Source organism: Oncorhynchus masou, chromosome 13 (assembly GCF_036934945.1).
Source record: "Oncorhynchus masou masou isolate Uvic2021 chromosome 13, UVic_Omas_1.1, whole genome shotgun sequence".
Taxonomy (NCBI): domain Eukaryota; kingdom Metazoa; phylum Chordata; class Actinopteri; order Salmoniformes; family Salmonidae; genus Oncorhynchus; species Oncorhynchus masou.
In genome coordinates this window covers 61,071,116-61,091,846 of record NC_088224.1, presented here as the reverse complement: position 1 = coordinate 61,091,846, position 20,731 = coordinate 61,071,116, and the positions used below count along the sequence as shown (strand labels likewise).

Below are 20,731 nucleotides of genomic sequence, written 5' to 3'. Positions count from 1 at the left end.
CCTTCCCTGGGTCTGTCTGCAAACAGAATTCCAGTATCCTCTCAAGCAAACCAAAGACTTCAGGGAAGATGTGCTCTCAAACTTGTGTCCATGAAACCAATTGGTCAGAGTAAAATGACCAACGTTACACAAAACTAAATCAATTCAAATGTATACTGAACAAAAATATAAACACAACATGCAACATTTTCAAAGAGTTTACCGAGTGACAGTTCATTTAAGGAAATCAGTCAATTTAATTAAATTCATTAGGCCCTAATATATGGATTTCACATGACTGAGAATACAGAAATGCTGGTCACAGATACCATTAAAAAAGGTAGGGGTGTGGATCAGAAAACCAGTCAGTATCTGGTGTGATGACCATTTGCCTCATGCAGCACAACACATCCTTTGCATAGGCTCTTGATTGTGGCCTGTAAAATGTTTTCCCACTCCTCTTCAATGGCTGTGCGAAGATCCTGGATATTGGCGCGAACTGGAGCATCCCAAACTTGCTCAATGGGTGACATGTCTGGCGAGTATGCAGGCCATGGAAGAACTAAGACATTTTCAGCTTCCTGGAAGTGTGTACAGATCCTTGCAACATGGGGTTGTGCATTGTCAAGCATTGTCATGCTGAAACATGAGGTGATGGCGGCGGATGAATGGCACGACAATGGGCCTCAGGATCTCGTCACGGTATCTCCATTTGCCATCGATAAAATGCAATTGTGTTCATTTTCCATAGCTTATGGCCATACCATAAACCCACCACCACCATGGGGCACTCTGTCCACAACGTTAACGTCAGCAAACCGCTCGCCCACACAACGCCATACACATGGTCTGTGTTTGTGAGGCCGGTTGTACGTACTGCCAAATTCTCTAAAACCACAATGGAGAAATAAACATTCAATTATCTGGCAACAGCTCTCATGGACATTCCTGCAGTCAGCATGCCAATTTTACAGTACCGCAAAACTTGATACATCAGTGGCAGTGTTATGTGATAAAACTGCACATTTTTGAGTGGCCTTTTATGGTGCCCAGGCAAAGGTGCACCTGTGTCAAGATCATGCTGTTTAATCAGTTTCTTGATATGCCACACCTGTCAGGTGGATGAATTATCTTGGCAAAGGAGAAAGGCTCACTAACAGGGACATAAACCAATGTGTGCACAGAATTGGAGAGAAATAAGCTTTATTTGCGCATGGAACATTCCTGGGATCTTATCTTTATTTCAGCTCATGAAACATGGGACCAACACTTTACATGTTGCGTTTATATTTTTGTTTAGCGTTCTGCAAATGTATATATACATCTAAGTATAACCTTGAGGTCTAAGCAGATCTGGTTGTTTGTTGGGTTGAAGGGATATGAGTTCACAGGGGCAGGGTTAATCCGTCTTTCACTTGACAGACCACAATAAGACCAACTAGGGGGTTAACATAAAACAAATAAGAGAATGCAGTAGTGGTGGTGCGTGGGTAAAACCACTGAGGGAAAAAAGCCATATTACAACCTATGTGTTGTGATAATTATGTTGTTTGCTCTACAACCCGTTCGTTCATACGCCACAATGATATATAAGGCAGAGACAACAAGACGACAGTCACGCAATGGCAGAATAAATGTAACCATATCTTTGTTTCATCACATAACCGGAAAGCACAGCTGTCCGGTGAAGTCCACAAAGCACATTACATGTGACAAACAGTTGCATGACCTACGGCATGGCCAAGCAGGTTAATGTTTGATTTAGAACCACGGTGAGTTACCCCATGTTGGAAAGAAAACACAAGCCACCTGCGCTTAGTCTAAAACAGTGACAACTTACCAAAAACAAACAATTTTACGCCTAGTCCAATCAACGTAATGTGGCTGTCCGTGGCACTGATTGGTGTATGTGTGTGCACCCGCACGCACACAAGTAGAAAAACATGTTGCCTCACCTACTTGTAGAGGAATGCCATAGAGAAAACTTGTTTTGTTTTTGTTGTCCAAGACTATGCTACTACTAGCCTACTACATCTAGCTACATATTGAACTTCCATCCTCTGTATTAATTCATGGTTGGATCAGAATCAGCATTGTAATCATTGGTGAGTACGGAAAATTGAGTAAAACCACATGTCCAAATCCCTATATCCAAGGCTTATTTAGGAAAGGGAAGATTTTAGCTAGGTAGCTAGCCAAATGCTCACTGGCTTTCGTTGCTATTGAATTCAATGCTACGGGCGGCAACAATGTCATACTCTTTTTGGCCAGACAGCATCAGATACATTGGCTACACATACAGAGACAGAGGGGCGCTGTTTCGCTCGCTCGGATGCTTTCTCCCGTGAGATACATTCAGCCACTTGCAAACTTAAGGAAAATGATGAAACACAAACAAAATATATCACTTTTTTTGTCTTCCCTTGGCATCCATTAGTATATGCCACTGAGAGAATGCTAAACGTCTAGAAAAAGTTTTTTTTTAAATAAGTCTTAAGATCAACTGTCTGTACAGTAAGGCTGAGACAAGTAGAGGGTAGATAAAAGGGCCTGATGAAAGGTCTGGTGGTGGAACAGACGACATCCTGTCAGAGAGACCACACTGCGACTGGGAACCAGGGCGTCTTTAACCAAAGTTGTCAAAAACACCAATTAAACAAGTTCCCAAGGCAGAGAGAGGGAGGGCAATATAATGCTAGCGGAAACGGTGGCGTGAACACTGATGTTGAAGCTTTTAGATGGCGAGCAGCAGTGTACCCAGATCCTCAGAGCACACGTGGCCTCAGCTTTGTCTCCATGGAAACACTGTGCCACTGCTGCCCTCCGCAGCCATGTCGTTATATAATCAAGGATATGCCAGGCGATTAGCTCTCGCTTTCTGGATCACATCCAAGTCACACACACTCACAGGGGGTGCTTGTATGGTTCTTTGGTTAGTCAGTGTTCTGTCTCAAAGCTGGGAACACCGAATGGAAAACTCAGCTCCCTCCCAAGTTGCAGCATCTTTTTTCAGAAGCACCCTGAAATAAGGAGCTTTCCTTTTCCTCTCCCTGCTTCATTACCTGAAGGAGCAGTAGATCTCGGAGCCACAAAGTGCACACACACACACACACACACACACACACACACACACACACACACATACACATACACATACACACAGAGTGTGAAAGCTTAGATTCCTCTCTGAAGGTAAGTAAGATACCCCTCTGCAGCTCCTCTGAGTCAAGGTGGTTCCTACCAGTGTTGACTGAGTGACGAGGGGGTGGTTGGAACGTGGTTGGAACGCGTGTTGACCACAGCTATGGACTCCATGGCAGAGATTGGGATCTGGGTTGTAGAGAGAGCAGGGTAGGGCAAAGAGAGGCCCAATCCCAAATCAACCCCGTACCATCCTAGGCACTTGTTGAGATCTGAGACGATTGTACAGGTATGAGCAATATGGTATAAACTTCACCTTGCGCCCATGACAGGCTAGGATGAAGTTTCTCCATATTGTTTATTCCTATCCAAGGCTCTGGGGTTGGGAGGGCAGAGAGCAGGGCAGTGTCTGTGCAGAATCACTGATCTACAAATCACCTCAGGCCAAAATAACTAGGCCTATGTGATCAAGATGAGCAATTTTGTGCCTCATCTTGCTCAAACTGATCCCTTCAAAGATACTGAGAGTCTCCAGTTAGAAAGAGGCTGTGGGTTGGGGGAGGAGAGGGGAACAGTGAGAAAGAGGCTGTGGGTTGGGGGAGGAGAGTGGAACAGTGAGAAAGAGTCTGTGGGTTGGGGGAGGAGAGTGGAACAGTGAGAAAGAGTCTGTGGGTTGGGGGAGGAGAGGGGAACAGTGAGAAAGAGTCTGTGGGTTGGGGGAGGAGAGTGGAACAGTGAGAAAGAGTCTGTGGGTTGGGGGAGGAGAGGGGAACAGTGAGAAAGAGGCTGTGGGTTGGGGAGGAGAGGGGAACCGTGAGAAAGAGGCTGTGGGTTGGGGAGGAGAGGGGAACAGTGAGAAAGAGGCTGTGGGTTGGGGGAGGAGAGGGGAACAGTGAGAAAGAGGCTGTGGGTTGGGGAGGAGAGGGGAACAGTGAGAAAGAGGCTGTGGGTTGGGGGAGGAGAGGGGAACAGTGAGAAAGAGGATGTGGGTTGGGGGAGAAGAGGGGAACAGTGAGAAAGAGGCTGTGGGTTGGGGGAGGAGAGGGGAACAGTGAGAAAGAGGCTGTGGGTTGGGGGAGGAGAGGGGAACAGTGAGAAAGAGGCTGTGGGTTGGGGGAGGAGAGGGGAACAGTGAGAAATAGGCTGTGGGTTGGGGGAGGAGAGGGGAACAGTGAGAAAGAGGCTGTGGGTTGGGGGAGGAGAGGGGAACAGTGAGAAAGAGGCTGTGGGTTGGGGGAGAGAGGGGAACAGTGAGAAAGAGGCTGTGGGTTGGGGGGAGGAGATGGGAACAGTGAGAAAGAGGCTGTGGGTTGGGGGAGGAGAGGGGAACAGTGAGAAAGAGGCTGTGGGTTGGGGGGAGGAGATGGGAACAGTGAGAAAGAGGCTGTGGGTTGGGGGAGGAGAGGGGAACAGTGAGAAAGAGGCTGTGGGTTGGGGGAGGAGATGGGAACAGTGAGAAAGAGGCTGTGGGTTGGGGGAGGAGAGGGGAACAGTGAGAAAGAGGCTGTGGGTTGGGGGAGGAGAGGGGAACAGTGAGAAAGAGGCTGTGGGTTGGGGGGAGGAGATGGGAACAGTGAGAAAGAGGCTGTGGGTTGGGGGAGGAGAGGGGAACAGTGAGAAATAGCTTTTCATCCCAGCAGCCGTTGGCATTGGCAGGGTGACAGCAGTGGTTGGGTTGGGGTAGGTGGGTGGGTGGGTGGGTGGGTGGGTGGGTGGGTGGGTGGTTGGGTGGGTGGTGGGTGGGTGGGTGGGTGGTGGGTGGGTGGTTGCTAGGGCTGGGAATTGCCAGGGACCTCACAATACGATATTATCACAATACTTAGGTGTCAATACGATATGTATTGCGATTCTCACAATTCTAAATGTATTGCAATTCGATACTGTGGTTTTATTTTGATGTTCCAAACATATTGCTCACCATATGTCTTCTGCAGAGGGACAAGAGAGAGCCGTGAGAAAATGAGTTTTGATCAGTCATGGAAATAAAAGTGCTGAAAAATATAACTATCAATTTAAAAAAGATATATTATTAACTGTTTCTCTCTATCTGGAAATAAACAAGAGGGTGGGTACTTGGAGGGGGTAGAGCGGAGGGGGAAACCTGGCGCAATCGCTGACAGACCAGCTATCTCACACACTGACTGACTGGCTGGCTGACTGTCATGCTGAAACACATATAAACGCACACACTCAATGCCGAAATAACCAAATATGCAGAAACACAGTGAGCACACAAGCGTGCACCAGACAGCATACACACACACTTACACACCTCCAATGCAACTGTTAGTATTAAAATCCCTGCTCCTCTAAAAAGCCTACTTCTGTAGCTGTGGAAATCACCTCTTCTCTCCTCTGCTTTCCTATTCAAACTGAAAGCCCTGGAAAAGCACAGAGTCAGGGTGAGTAAGTAAAAAAATGTTAAAAAATATTTTGTAGCTGGCATTCTCCGACAAATAGATGTAGTGGTATCCATGGCAACTAAACCAAGCTCTCTCACAGCTACCTTGAAAGGAGCGACGTCTGAGGCGAGAGGAAAAGGAAGGGGGACTGTGTGTGTGCATGCATGGGTGTATACTACAGACGTAGTATACAGGCAGATTTCAGACGTCACTAGTTCACACTGGATAGAAAGGTCCACTGAGGAGCTTCAACTGATCAGCTTCAACCTCACAATTCAGCAGAGGGCAGATATCTGGAAAAAATACAGGCATGCACATACACCCAGGGCTAGGCTAGCCTGGCACCGCAACACAAGCTAGAGACCAAAACCCCAGTCAGTATGTGAGTCCCAAATTGCACCCTGTTCCCTTTATAGTGCACTACTTTTGACCAAAGCCTCAAAAGCAGTGCAATATATAATAAACAGGGTGCAATTTGGGATGGAGACTGTCAGTTTCCCATTGGCTGTGCTGAGCCCCAGACCCAAAGACCCAAAGCCCCACTGTTCTCCTCTGTCCTGCCAGAGAGTTATAAAGGATGGCTGGTTGGGTTTCAGCGGAACATTTTCACAGGTGTTCTGGAACAAGTCGTGTCCCGACAGAGATCAGCACCTCTGCACTAAATAGTGTCTGCTCTTCTAATCAGTCAGTCATGTGATCTCCATCTGCACCCTCTTAATCTTTCTACTAGTACATATAGCATAGCTGGTCACTCAAATAGAATAGAGCTTCATTGTCCATTGTGAAACGCCAAGTTGTCTTTTGGCTGTCTGTGTTCTGTGTGTTGTGATTGAATGAGTTAGATCATAAGTGAGCCAGGGGATTGGTGTGTATTTATATTCAAAGCCTTGTCCAAATGAGCTGATGTGAAAGCCTTAACAAGCCTGCCAAACATCTTCCACCATCTCACCCACAAATGCACACACATACAACTGGAAGTTGCCTCAGTTACAACCAACATAACACCCTGCGCCCCTTCCCCAGTCTCCTGGGTTCCCCCTGCTGGTACGTACGTACGCATGCACAAGCACACACACGCACACACACACACACACGCACGCACACGCACACGCACACACACACAGGGAAGTATTGTCTGTAATAATAGAATGTGTTTTTTGAACCTGCAGGCCTGTTTCTGTTTGTTTTAGGTTGAACACAGAGAATAGACTTTAACTCAGGCAGCTCGCAGGATAAAGATCTAAATTAGACAGTTATCACAGCTAGGCAAACACACACACAACACTGATAGAAGACACGTGCCCATAACACACACCTACCATACGTGCCAGGATTACGGTTCTAACACAAGCCCATTGTTCTCACCAGTGTGTGTGTGTGTGTGTGTGTGTGTGTGTGTGTGTGTGTGTGTACCTTGTAGCCGTTATGGGTGTTTTTCTTTATGAGTGGGGTGGTAGAGCACAACTCGATGGCCTCCGGCTCGTGGAATATCACCGTGGGCAACGGCTCCTTCCTCAGTGTCAGCACGTTCAGCTTGGTCTTCAGCATCGTCTGGAAGTGCTGAGGGACACAAAGTCATGGTCAATCAATCAACCAATCAAGAAATAATTAAATATGCCCATCCATCCATCCATCCATCCAACCCACCCACCCACCCAACCACAACATTCTTAGTTCCCACATTCCTAGTACTTTCTATTCAGATGAAATTGCGCGAGTCATGATTTAATTAGCCTGCTCGGTTTTGTTAGGCTTTTTCAAGGAAACCCAGAAATCCAATTCCCTGCTCTGTAGGTGGGAGACCAGAGCAAACATGTGGTTCTGGTCGGCCTTACAAAACCCCAGATTCCAGTTTGGGACGAGGCGGCGTGGTTCTCATCTCCTGTTCTGACGGACACTTCACATATAGAGAGAGAGAGAGTGAGAAGGTCCCTCATCTGCTGTCCACATTTCAGCTGAAGAACAGGAGAAGAGGGACTGTCACCCCAAACCAGAGTAAAGCCACTGTGACAGGCCATCTAAAACCAAGCACCGGAAGTGCCACAGTTAATGCTCATCCTCCTAAAAGACCCCACTACATCTCCATCATACAACCCAGACTCCACCTGTGGGAGAGGAGAGGAGAGAAGAGGAGGTTTGACAGAGACGAGACAAGGAGGAAAGATGATGAGGAGAGAAAAACAGGAGAAAAGAAGAAGAGACTAAAAGAGAAGAAGAGGAGAGGCAGTTTTGAAACTAAAGCCACGTGTGTGAACGCTCGCTGACCTCCGCGTCAGCACTTTATGGCTTCCTGACAGTGCTCCACATTCCTGTGGTCAGCCCGGATTGGAGGGGGGGGGGTCTCTCAAGGCACCGTGCGGAATAAAACTGGATTTCTATTCATAATATTTTCATTATTTTATTATTCCTCTGGATTAAAAAATAGCCGCATCGAGTTACAAATATTATTGATTCTATTTGGGTTGGGGATGAGGAGGAGGAGTTTCTGATTCTAGAACCAAGGAATAGACATTGATCCCCAATACTGGTTGTTCTCTCTCTCTGTCTGTCTGTCTCTCTGTCTGTCTGTCTGTCTGTCTGTCTGTCTGTCTGTCTGTCTGTCTGTCTGTCTGTCTGTCACTCTCTCTCTCTCTGTCTTCTCTCATTCCCTCATCTTTCTTTAACTCTGTCTCTACTCTCTCTCCCTCTCTCACTCTCCTACCCTCTTTTTCTACCTCTCTCCATTCTCTCTCTCCCCTCTCTCTCTCTATTTCCGTCTCTCTCTACATCTCCCTACTCTCTCTCCTTCTCTCTCTCTTTCTACCCATCCCTCCCTCCATCTATCTCTCTCTCTCTCTCTCTCTCTCTCTCTCTCAGCAGGCTCTGTCTGTACAGTCTGGTCCTCATCTAGCCCATTCACTGACTTCTTTAGACATGTGTTTTTAAAAGGTACGCCACATTCTCAGTAACAGCCCATTTTCCTTGTAAACACTAGTATACATTTCACGCATGAGCGAGGCACGTGACTTTTCCCAAATAACTTTTGGCTGAATGTTATGGATTGGGAGAGAGCATTTGAAAATAGAGGGGAGTAGACATTTTACACCGTTTAGAAGTGACCAATTCGCCTGTGAGAGGAGGAGGATTCTATAGCTCTGTGGGAGATGAGAGGAGACTCAGTACAGGATCTTTCTGCTATTGAAATCCTTGGCCGGGCTGCCTAAGTGTAAAAATAATAAAAAATGTTTTGATGTAGTAAGAAACTGACAAAATGTAAATTGACAAACACTAAACAGTATTCAGGTTGGCCTAGATTGCCTCTAGAGAGAGTGTGTGTTTGTGCGTGTGTCAACTATGATATGTGTCTGTACGCACGAGCATGTGTGCGCACGTACGTGTGTGTGCGTCGACTGCGTGATTATGTCTCTATAGTTCACAGGTAACAGATGGGACAGTACACTCCCAGATTTTCTGCTGGAGTCGGCAGGCTCTCAGGTCAATCATAGCTACAGTAAGCTACAGTACAACAACCCACTGACACGGCAGAGACACTGATTACAGGGGTTAAACATAGGCTTGGGCGGTATACCGTATATACCGCTTCCCGGGATATTTGGAAACAGCCACGGGATTGTTTTCCAATGTCGTCAATACTATTGAAACAATTTCTTTGAAATGTAGTGCAATACGTTAGGAAATAAAGAAGACTGCGTTCTTCATTTCACCTGTCACATAATTATTTATTATGGAGTTTACCGGTAGTCCCAGTCACATGGTGTTTGTTTACAAGCGCACAACAAACGAGAGACCGGAGCCTTCTGAGTCACTCACTGTTGAGCAGCATGTACCAGGTGATCTAGTTAAATTATGGAATTCACAACTAAATGTTTGTTTAGCTTCTTGCTAAATCAAGCTTTGCTTGGTAACAAGACCCCTGCTGTATAAAATTAGTTTTGTGCGTGCAGCAAACTGTGAGTAGCATTTTTGCAGACAACCTCTATAACTTTATGAGCTGGGATGTCTGTCCTGCAAATAGTTTAGGTCAGAGACTGTATAAAATGTTCGCAATGCGCTCGTTAGCATTTAGTTAGCATTCTCTTTGGGATTTTACATGTACTTGTTAGCGTTGCTAAGCTTCTGATCTCAGATGCTCTGTCTGCATAATTTCCAATCCCCTATTTTTTGGAGGGGTAAATATATATATCCATACACGCACGCATGCATACATATACACATATATACATACACATACCTATAGAGCAGGGGTGTCAAAGTCAAATGGACGGAGGGCCAAATAAAAAATTTAGCTACAAGCCGAGGGCCGGACTGTTCGAATGTTCATTGAAAATTTTTTAAATGACGCATATAGTCTAGTGAACCTAATTGAACCTACTGAAAACCTAACAAATATATTCCAATATGATCAGATAAATAAAGCAATATTTTCTTATGGCTCTGTCAGTAATCTTTAATTTTCAACAGACACAAAAGACAAATTTCCTTTATATAAAAATCCCCATAACATGAACATTAAATGAAAGAAACCGGTATTCAAGGCACCATCAGTAGCCTATATTTTCTATTTTAGCAAAAGTGGGCTAAATTTACTTCAAAGAAAAAAACATGAATGATGAAAATTGACAACTGGGCAATGTCAGAAATGTCGGTGCTCTCATCCACAGCCAAGGAATATGCAATGAAATCTTTTCCCTTTTTCACAAGCTGCTCTTTTAGATTGATGGACAACTGGTCTACTCTCTCGGCAATGGTGTTTCTGCTCAGACTCACATTTAAAAAGAGTTGCCTTTTTTCTGGGCAAACTTCGTCACAAACTTTAATCATGCAGTTTTTGATGAAATCCCCCTCCGTAAATGGCCGGGCTGATTTAGCGATCTCTTCTGCCAAAATAAAACTGGCCTTGACAGCAGCCTGGCCTTGTGATTTGGCTTTTTTGAACAGAGCCTGTCGAGATTTGAGGCCTCGTTTTAATTCCTCTGCCTTTTGTAGCCTTTGTTCCATGTCCATATTCTTGTTTTTGTCCGCGTGTTTCGTTTCATAATGTCGTCTCAGATTATACTCTTTCAGTACCGCCACACTTTCTCCACACAGAAGACACACAGGTTTTCCAGCTACCTCCGTGAACATATACTCCGACTCCCACCTTGTTTGAAACCCCGGTTCTCAGTGTCCACCTTCCGTTTTGCCATTTTTGATGGGTATCTGAAAGTTAATTTTACTGTGATGCTGACGACTGCTGTGCCAATAAATATTGAAATGAAGCAGCCTACTGCTCGGTGCGTCACCGTTGCATTGTGGGAAATGTAGTATTGGTGCGTGTAAAAGATCTGCGGGCTGCCGGCTTGCTGCGGTCTGCGGGCCGGTTCTAATAATAAATCAAGATCATCCCAGGGGCCGTAAAAAACCTTCTCGCGGGCCGGATGTGGCCCGCGGGCCTTGACTCTGACATATGTGCTATAGAGACATACATACTTTTTTAAAGAATATACCTTTATTATTATTCCCCGCAAACCCTACCGCCGATTCCCCAATTGGAGTAAACTAACACTTCGGCTTTTACCTTCAATTTATACATCTTATAAACATTTTACAGACACAGTCTATTTTACAATAGTTATTTTTTGTTTGTTTCTAGTCCTTCCTCTATTTCTGATGACAATCCAGTTTGATTTCTATTTGTAACTGTGCTATTTCACAAAAGTTCTGAACCTATATACATTTGCCAGTATTACCGAATATCCCAGGATGTTATATGGTCGGTATGAAGGTCAATCTGGATGCTGCCCAAGCCTAGTCATACATACATAATGCACATAACACCTCATTCAACACACAAACTGGCTGATGTACACCATTGCAAACACTGTAACGTCCACATCAGTGGAGGCTGCTGAGGGGAGGACGGCTCATAATAATGGCTGGAATGGAGCAAATTGAATGGTATCAAACCATGTCTTTGATGTATTTGATACCATTCCACCTATTCCACTCCAGCCATTACCACAAGCCCATCCTCCCCCAAAAAATGTGCCACTAACCTCCTGTGATCCACATATACAGTGCATTCAGAAAGTATTCAGACCCCTTGACATTTTCCACATTTTGCTACATTACAGCCTTATTTTTCCTCATCAATCTACATAATATATCTCATAACGACAAAGCAAAAAAAAAAAGTTATTAGAAATGTTTGTAAATGTATTACAAATTAAAAACTGAAATAACTTATTTACAGTTCAGGTGCATCCTGTTAACATTGATCATCCTTGAGATGTTTCTACAACTTGATTGGAGTCCACCTGTGGTAAATTCAATTGATTGGACATGATTTGGAAAGGCACACACCTGTTTATATAAGGTCCCACAGTTGACAGTGCATGTCAGAGAAAATCTCAAGCCATGAGGTTGAAGGAATTGTCCGTAGTTCTCAGAGACAGGATTATGTAGAGGTACAGATCTGTGGAAGGGTACCAAAAAATGTCTGAAGCATTGGAGGTCACTGTGTTCTTGGGGACCTTCATCATTCTTAAATGGAAGAAGATTCGAACCAAGACCCTTCCAAGAGCTGGCCGCCCGGCCAAACTGAGCAATCAGGGTAGAAGGGCAGTGGTCAGGGAGGTGACCAAGAACCCGAGCTCCAAAGTTCCTCTGTGGAGATGGGAGAACCTTCCAGAAGGACAACCATCTCTTTAGCACTCCACCAATCAGGCCTTTCTGGTAGAGTGGGCAGACAGAAGCCACTCCTCAGTAAAAGGCACATGACAACCCGCTTGGATTTTGCCAAAAGCCACTTAAAGAACTCAGACCATGAGAAAAAGACTCTCTGGTCTGATGAAACCAAGATTGAACTCTTTGGCCTGAATGCCAAGCGTCACGTCTGGAGGAAACCTGGCACCATCCCTACGGTGAAGAATGGTGGTGGCAGCATCATGCTGTGGGGATGTTATTCAGTGGCAGGGACTGGGAGACTAGTCAGGTTTGAGGGAAAGATGAATGAAGCAAAGTACAGAGAGATCCTTGATGAAAACCTTATCCAGAGCGCTCAGGACCTCAAACTGGGGCGAAGGTTCACCTTCCAACAGGACAACGACCCTAAGCACACAGTCAAGACAATGCAGGAGCGACTTCGGGACAGGTCTCTGAATGTCCTTGAGTGGCCCATACAGAGCCCGGACTTGAACCCGATTGAACATCTCTGGAGAGACCTGAAAATAGCTGTGCAGCAACGCTCCCCTTTCCACCGGACAGAGCTTGAGAGGATCTGCAGAGAAGAATGGTAGAAACTCCCCAAATACAGGTGTGCCAAGCTTGTAGCGTCATACCCAAGGACACGAGGCTGTAATCACTTTGTTATGGTGCTTTAACAAAGTACTGAGTAAACGGTATGAATACTTACGTAAAATGTTTTTATATATATTATAGTTGAAGTCGTAAATTTACATACACCTTAGCCAAATACATATAAACTCAGTTTGTCACAATTCCTGACATGTAATCCTAAAAAAAATTCCGTGTTTTAGGTCATTTAGGATCACGACTTTATGTTAACAATGTGAAATGTCAGAATAATAGTTCCTCCTGCAGCAAAGCACCCCTACAAAATGATGCTGCCACACCCGTGCTTCACGGTTGGGATGGTGTTCTTCGGCTTGCAAGCCTCTCCCTTTTTCCTCAACCTTGACGATGGTCATCATGGCCAAACAGTTCTATTTTTATTTCATCAGACCAGAGGACATTTCTCTAAAATGTACAATCTTTGTCCCCATGTGTAGTTGCAAACCGTAGTCTGACTTTTTGTTTTATTGTGGATATACAGTGCCTTGCGAAAGTATTCGGCCACCCTGAACTTTGCGACCTTTTGCCACATTCAGGCTTCAAACATAAAGATATAAAACTGTATTTTTTGTGAATAATCAACAACAAGTGGGACACAATCATGAAGTGGAACGACATTTATTGGATATTTCAAACTTTTTTAACAAATCAAAAACTGAAAAATTAGGCGTGCAAAATTATCACCCCCTTTACTTTCAGTGCAGCAAACTCTCTCCAGAAGTTCAGTGAGGATCTCTGAATGATCCAATGTTGACCTAAATGACTAATGATGATAAATACAATCCACCTGTGTGTAATCAAGTCTCTGTATAAATGCACCTGCACTGTAATAGTCTCAGAGGTCCGTTAAAAGCGCAGAGAGCATCATGAAGAACAAGGAACACATCAGGCAGGTCCGAGATACTGTTGTGAAGAAGTTTAAAGCCGGATTTGGATACAAAAAGATTTCCCAAGCTTTAAACATCCCAAGGAGCACTGTGCAAGCGATAATATTGAAATGGAAGGAGTATCAGACCACTGCAAATCTACCAAGACCTGGCCGTCCCTCTAAACTTTCAGGTCATACAAGGAGAAGACTGATCAGAGATGCAGCCAAGAGGCCCATGATCACTCTGGATGAACTGCAGAGATCTACAGCTGAGGTGGGAGACTCTGTCCATAGGACAACAATCAGTCGTATATTGCACAAATCTGGCCTTTATGGAAGAGTGGCAAGAAGAAAGCCATTTCTTAAAGATATCCATAAAAAGTGTAGTTTAAAGTTTGCCACAAGCCACCTGGGAGACACACCAAACATGTGGAAGAAGGTGCTCTGGTCAGATGAAACCAAAATTGAACTTTTTGGCAACAATGCAAAACGTTATGTTTGGCGTAAAAGCAACACAGCTCATCACCCTGAACACACCATCCCCACTGTCAAACATGGTGGTGGCAGCATCATGGTTTGGGCCTGCTTTTCTTCAGCAGGGACAGGGAAGATGGTTAAAATTGATGGGAAGATGGATGGAGCCAAATACAGGACCATTCTGGAAGAAAACCTGATGGAGTCTGCAAAAGACCTGAGACTGGGACGGAGATTTGTCTTCCAACAAGACAATGATCCAAAACATAAAGCAAAATCTACAATGGAATGGTTCAAAAATAAACATATCCAGGTGTTAGAATGGCCAAGTCAAAGTCCAGACCTGAATCCAATCGAGAATCTGTGGAAAGAACTGAAAACTGCTGTTCACAAATGCTCTCCATCCAACCTCACTGAGCTCGAGCTGTTTTGCAAGGAGGAATGGGTAAAAATTTCAGTCTCTCGATGTGCAAAACTGATAGAGACATACCCCAAGCGACTTACAGCTGTAATCGCAGCAAAAGGTGGCGCTACAAAGTATTAACTTAAGGGGGCTGAATAATTTTACACGCCCAATTTTTCAGTTTTTGATTTGTTAAAAAAGTTTGAAATATCCAATAAATGTCGTTCCACTTCATGATTGTGTCCCACTTGTTGTTGATTCCTCACAAAAAAAGACAGTTTTATCTCTTTATGTTTGAAGCCTGAAATGTGGAGTGGGTTGATTCACTGATGTGGTCATCCTGTCTGGGTTGGCGCCCCCCCCTTGGGTTGTGCCATGGCGGAGATCTTTGTGGCCTATACTCAACTTTGTCTCAGGATGGTAAGTTGGTGGTTGAAGATATCCCTCTAGTGGTGTGGGGGCTGTGCTTTGGCAAAGTGGGTGGGGTTATATCCTTCATGTTTGGCCCTGCCCGGGGGTGTCCTCGGATGGGGCCACAGTGTCTCCTGACCCCTCCTGTCTCAGCCTCCAGTATTTATGCTGCAGTAGTTTATGTGTCGGGGGGCTGGGGTCAGTTTGTTATATCTGGAGTACTTCTCCTGTCCAATTTGGTGTCCTGTGTGAATCTAAGTGTGTGTTCTCTAATACTCTCCTTCTCTCTCTCTTTCTCTCTCTCGGAAGACCTGAGCCCTAGGACCATGCCCCAGGACTACCTGACATGATGACTCCTTGCTGTCCCCAGTCCACCTGGCCATGCTGCTGCTCCAGTTTCAACTGTTCTGCCTTATTATTATTCAACCATGCTGGTCATTTATGAACATTTGAACATCTTGGCCATGTTCTGTTATAATCTCCACCCGGCACAGCCGGAAGAGGACTGGACACCCCACATATGCTCTCTCTAATTCTCTTTCTTTCTCTCTCTCGGACGATCTGAGCCCTAGGACCATGCCCCAGGACTACCTGACATGATGACTCCTTGCTGTCCGCAGTCCACCTGGCCGTGCTGCTGCTCCAGTTTCAACTGTTCTGCCTTATTATTATTCGACCATGCTGGTCATTTATGAACATTTGAACATCTTGGCCATGTTCTGTTATAATCTCTACCCGGCACAGCCAGAAGAAGCACTGGCCACCCCACATAGCCTGGTTCCACTCTAGGTTTCTTCCTAGGTTTTGGCCTTTCTAGGGAGTTTTTCCTAACCACCGTGCTTCTACACCTGCATTGCTTGCTGTTTGGGGTTTTAGGCTGGGTTTCTGTACAGCACTTTGAGATATCAGCTGATGTACGAAGGGCTATATAAATAAATTTGATTTGATTTGATACAGCCCGCCAGGATGATCTCGATTGTGCATCTGTAGAAGTTTGTGAGTGCTTTTGGTGACAAGCCGAATTTCTTCAGCTTCCTGAGGTTGAAGAGGCGCTGCTGCGCCTTCTTCACAATGCTGTCTGTGTGGGTGGACCAATTCAGTTTGTCTGTGATGTGTATGCCGAGGAACTTAAAACTTACTACCCTCTCCACTACTGTTCCATCGATGTGGATAGGGGAGTGTACCCTCTGCTGTTTCCTGAAGTCCACAATCATCTCCTTAGTTTTGTTGACGTTGAGTGTGAGGTTATTTTCCTGACACCACACTCCGAGGGCCCTCACCTCCTCCCGGTAGGCCGTCTCGTCATTGTTGGTAATCAAGCCTACCACTGTTGTGTCGTATGCAAACTTGATGATTGAGTTGGAGGCGTGCGTGGCCACGCAGTCGTGGGTGAACAGGGAGTACAGGAGAGGGCTCAGGATGCCCCCTTGTGGGGCCCCAGTGTTGAGGATCAGCGGGGTGGAGATGTTGTTGCCTACCCTCACCACCTGGAGGCGGCCCGTCAGGAAGTCCAGTACCCAGTTGCACAGGGCGGGGTCGAGACCCAGGGTCTCGAGCTTGATGACGAGCTTGGAGGGTACTATGGTGTTAAATGCCGAGCTGTAGTCGATGAACAGCATTCTCACATAGGTATTCCTCTTGTCCAGATGGGTTAGAGCAGTGTGCAGTGTGGTTGAGATTGCATCGTCTGTGGACCTATTTGGGCGGTAAGCATATTGGAGTGGGTCTAGGGTGTCAGGTAGGGTGGAGGTGATATGGTCCTTGACTAGTCTCTCAAAGCACTTCATGATGACAGAAGTGAGTGCTACGGGGCGGTAGTCGTTTAGCTCAGTTACCTTAGCTTTCTTGGGAACAGGAACAATGGTGGCCCTCTTGAAGCATGTGGGAACAGCAGACTGGTATAGGGATTGATTGAATATGTCCGTAAACACACCAGCCAGCTGGTCTGCGCATGCTCTGAGGGCGCGGCTGGGGATGCCGTCTGGGCCTGCAGCCTTGCGAGGGTTAACACGTTTAAATGTTTTACTCACCTCGGCTACAGTGAAGGAGAGGCCGCATGTTTTGGTTGCAGGCCGTGTCAGTGGCACTGTATTGTCCTCAAAGCGGGCAAAAAAGTTATTTAGTCTGCCTGGGAGCAAGACATCCTGGTCCGTGACGGGGCTGGTTTTCTTTTTGTAATCCGTGATTGACTGTAGACCCTGCCACATACCTCTTGTGTCTGAGCCGATGAATTAAGATTCTACTTTGTCTCTATACTGACGCTTAGCTTGTTTGATTGCCTTGCGGAGGGAAAAGCTCCACTGTTTGTATTCGGTCATGTTTCCGGTCACCTTGCCCTGATTAAAAGCAGTGGTTCGCACTTTCAGTTTCACGCGAATGCTGCCATCAATCCACGGTTTCTGGTTTGGGAATGTTTTAATCGTTGCTATGGGAACGACATCTTCAACGCACGTTCTAATGAACTCGCACACCGAATCAGCGTAGTCGTCAATGTTGTTGTCTGACGCATATCCCAGTCCACGTGATGGAAGCAGTCTTGGAGTGTGGAATCAGATTGGTCGGACCAGCGTTGGACAGACCTCAGCGTGGGAGCTTCTTGTTTTAGTTTCTGTCTGTAGGCAGGGATCAACAAAATGGAGTCGTGGTCAGCTTTTCCGAAAGGAGGGCGGGGCAGGGCGTCGCGGAAGTTAGAATAGCAATGATCCAAGGTTTTGCCAGCCCTGGTTGCGCAATCGATATGCTGATACAATTTAGGGAGTCTTGTTTTAATCGCCAGCTACAATGAATGCAGCCTCAGGATGTATGGATTCCAGTTTGCAAAGAGTCAAATAAAGTTCGTTCAGAGCCAACGATGTGTCTGCTTGGGGGGGAATATATACAGCTGTGATTATAATCGAAAATAATTCCCTTTGTAGATAATGCGGTCGACATTTGATTGTGAGGAATTCTAAATCAGGTGAACAGAAGGACTTGAGTTCCTGTATGTTTTTGTGACCACACCACGTCTCGTTAGCCATAAGGCATACGCCCCCGCCCCTCTTCTTACCAGAAAGATGTTTGTTTCTGTCGGCGCGATGCGTGGAGAAACCAGCTGGCTGCACCGACTCCGATAGCGTCTCTCCAGTGAGCCATGTTTCCGTGAAGCAAAGAACGTTACAGTCTCTGATGTCCCTCTGGAATGCTACCCTTGCTCGGATTTCATCAACCTTGTTGTCAAGAGACTGGACATTGGCGAGAAGTATACTAGGGAGTGGTGCACGATGTGCCCGTCTCCGGAGTCTGACCAGAAGACCGCTTCGTTTCCCTCTTTTACGAAGTCGTTTTTTTGGGTCGCCGGCTGGGATCCATTCCGTTGTCCTGGGTGAAATGCAGAACACAGGATCCGCTTCGCGAAAGTCATATTCTTGGTCGTACTGATGGTGAGTTGACACTGCTCTTATATTCAGTAGTTCTTCTCGACTGTATGTAATGAAACCTAAGATGACCTGGGGTACTAATGTAAGAAATAACACGTAAAAAAAACAAAAAACTGCATAGTTTCCGAGGAACGCGAAGCGAGGCGGCCATCTCTGTCAGCGCCGAAAGATTTGAGAGCTGGGCTGGTGTATGTTGGCGTTAGGGCGAGACAGTGGGCCATCTCAGCTTGGTCTCAGACTGTTGTGGGCCATCTCAGCTTGGTCTCAGACTGTTGTGGGCCATCTCAGCTTGGTCGCAGACTGTTGTGGGCCATCTCAGCTTGGTCTCAGACTGTTGTGGGCCATCTCAGCTTGGTCTCAGACTGTTGTGGGCCATCTCAGCTTGGTCTCAGACTGTTGTGGGCCATCTCAGCTTGGTCTCAGACTGTTGTGGGCCATCTCAGCTTGGTCTCAGACTGTTGTGGGCCATCTCAGCTTGGTCTCAGACTGTTGTGGGCCATCTCAGCTTGGTCTCAGACTGTTGTGGGCCATCTCAGCTTGGTCTCAGACTGTTGTGGGCCATCTCAGCTTGGTCTCAGACTGTTGTGGGCCATCTCAGCTTGGTCTCAGACTGTTGTGGGCCATCTCAGCTTGGTCTCAGACTGTTGTGGGCCATCTCAGCTTGGTCTCAGACTGTTGTGGGCCATCTCAGCTTGGTCTCAGACTGTTGTGGGCCATCTCAGCTTGGTCTCAGACTGTTGTGGGCCATCTCAGCTTGGTCTCAGACTGTTGTGGGCCATCTCAGCTTGGTCTCAGACTGTTGTAGGCCATCTCAGCTTGGTCTCAGACTGTTATCAGACCATCTCTCTCTCTCTCATTCTGGCTGGCTGGCCAGACACTCACATAAACCAACATCAGCCTTGGCCCCTCAACTCACTACGACACACACACACACACACACATTTACTCCATCTGCAGCCTGACCAAGGCATTAAAAACACAGCTAGAGCAGCGGAGGACAGGTAGTCAAGAAGCCACCCACTCCCATCCAGTGGTTAGCTTCCAATCCACAAGTGGAACCCCTCTCCACTAGCATGGTATGGCCCTGTCAGACTGTGTTAACGGCCTCCGCCTCTGATCCTGGACCAGTTTGTGAGTGGAACCACCACGTTTCACAAGCATCTGAGAGGGCTAAGTTCAGAGAGGGCTGTGGGAGGTCCTGCGCCCTGATTGGTGGCTTGATTCTGTGGGAGGTGGGCTGTAGTCACTCTAATTGGTGGGTCAATGGTGTTGTGGGAGGTGGACATTGACAGAAGCCAACCACAGACCCCATCCGGCTGGCCGTAAAAACATTGTCAACTCTCTGACGTAAATAACCACAGTTAACCTGCCCCCGCATATACAATGATACAGTAAAAACAACACATTAACTACCCTAACAGAGAGACACAATACGCATGCTATATTCAGTGTTCAATACAATAAATGAACCACGACACCTATAAAACAACAGTTAAACAGTCGATTGGAAATGGGCTGTGGTAGTGTGGTGGTATAATTTGGGTAACAACCCATTGGACCCTTTAACTTAAATGTATTCTCCACAAATGCAGTGTGGTGAACTGATGATGCCTTTGCTTTTGGCTTCAAAAAGAGACCAAGGCCTTAAGGCAGGAATAGTGTCAGCCTTTGTCCATAGATACAGTGCCCTCTGTAATTATTTTTTCATCTTTTGGCTCTATACTTGAAATCAAACAATGACTATGAAGTTAAAAGGCTGACTGTCAGTTTTAATTTGAGGGTATTTTCATCCATATCGGGTGAACTGTTTAGAAGTGACTACATCAAGCTTGTGACTATAAATTAGTTGGATGCAATAGCTATTTGTTTTGGTTGTGTTTCAGATTATTTTGTGCCCAATAGAAATGAATAGTAAATAATGTATTGTGTCATTTTGGAGTCACTTTATTGTAAATAAGAATAGAATATGTTTCTAAAAACGTCTACATGAATGTGGATGCTACCATGATTACGGATAATCCTGAACGAATTGTGAATAATGATGAGTGAGAAAGTTACAGATGCACCAATACTGTATTATACATTTCACTATGTCATTATTCATGATTCATTTCAGGATTATCCGTGATCAAAAACATCTGTAATTTCTAAACAATTCACCTGATATGGATGATAATACCCTCCAATTAAAGCTGACAGTCTGCACTTCAAATCCAAAGTTTTGGAGTATAGAGTCACTGTCCCAATAATTACGGAAGGCAATGTTGTTGAATCCACATGGAGAAGCTTGTTTTTCTCACAACTT

General features: G+C 45.8%; 1 protein-coding gene across 1 annotated transcript in view; it reads right to left on the bottom strand.

The window, feature by feature from the left end:
* The window catches only part of LOC135552770 (PTB-containing, cubilin and LRP1-interacting protein-like), a 54,739-nt gene that overhangs the window by 28,164 nt on the left and 5,844 nt on the right, over nucleotides 1-20,731 (bottom strand). Inside the window, exon 2 of the mRNA XM_064984593.1 lies at nucleotides 6,936-7,082. Within this exon, the coding sequence (XP_064840665.1) occupies nucleotides 6,936-7,082 (147 nt within the window). The remainder of the gene's footprint in view (nucleotides 1-6,935; nucleotides 7,083-20,731) is intronic.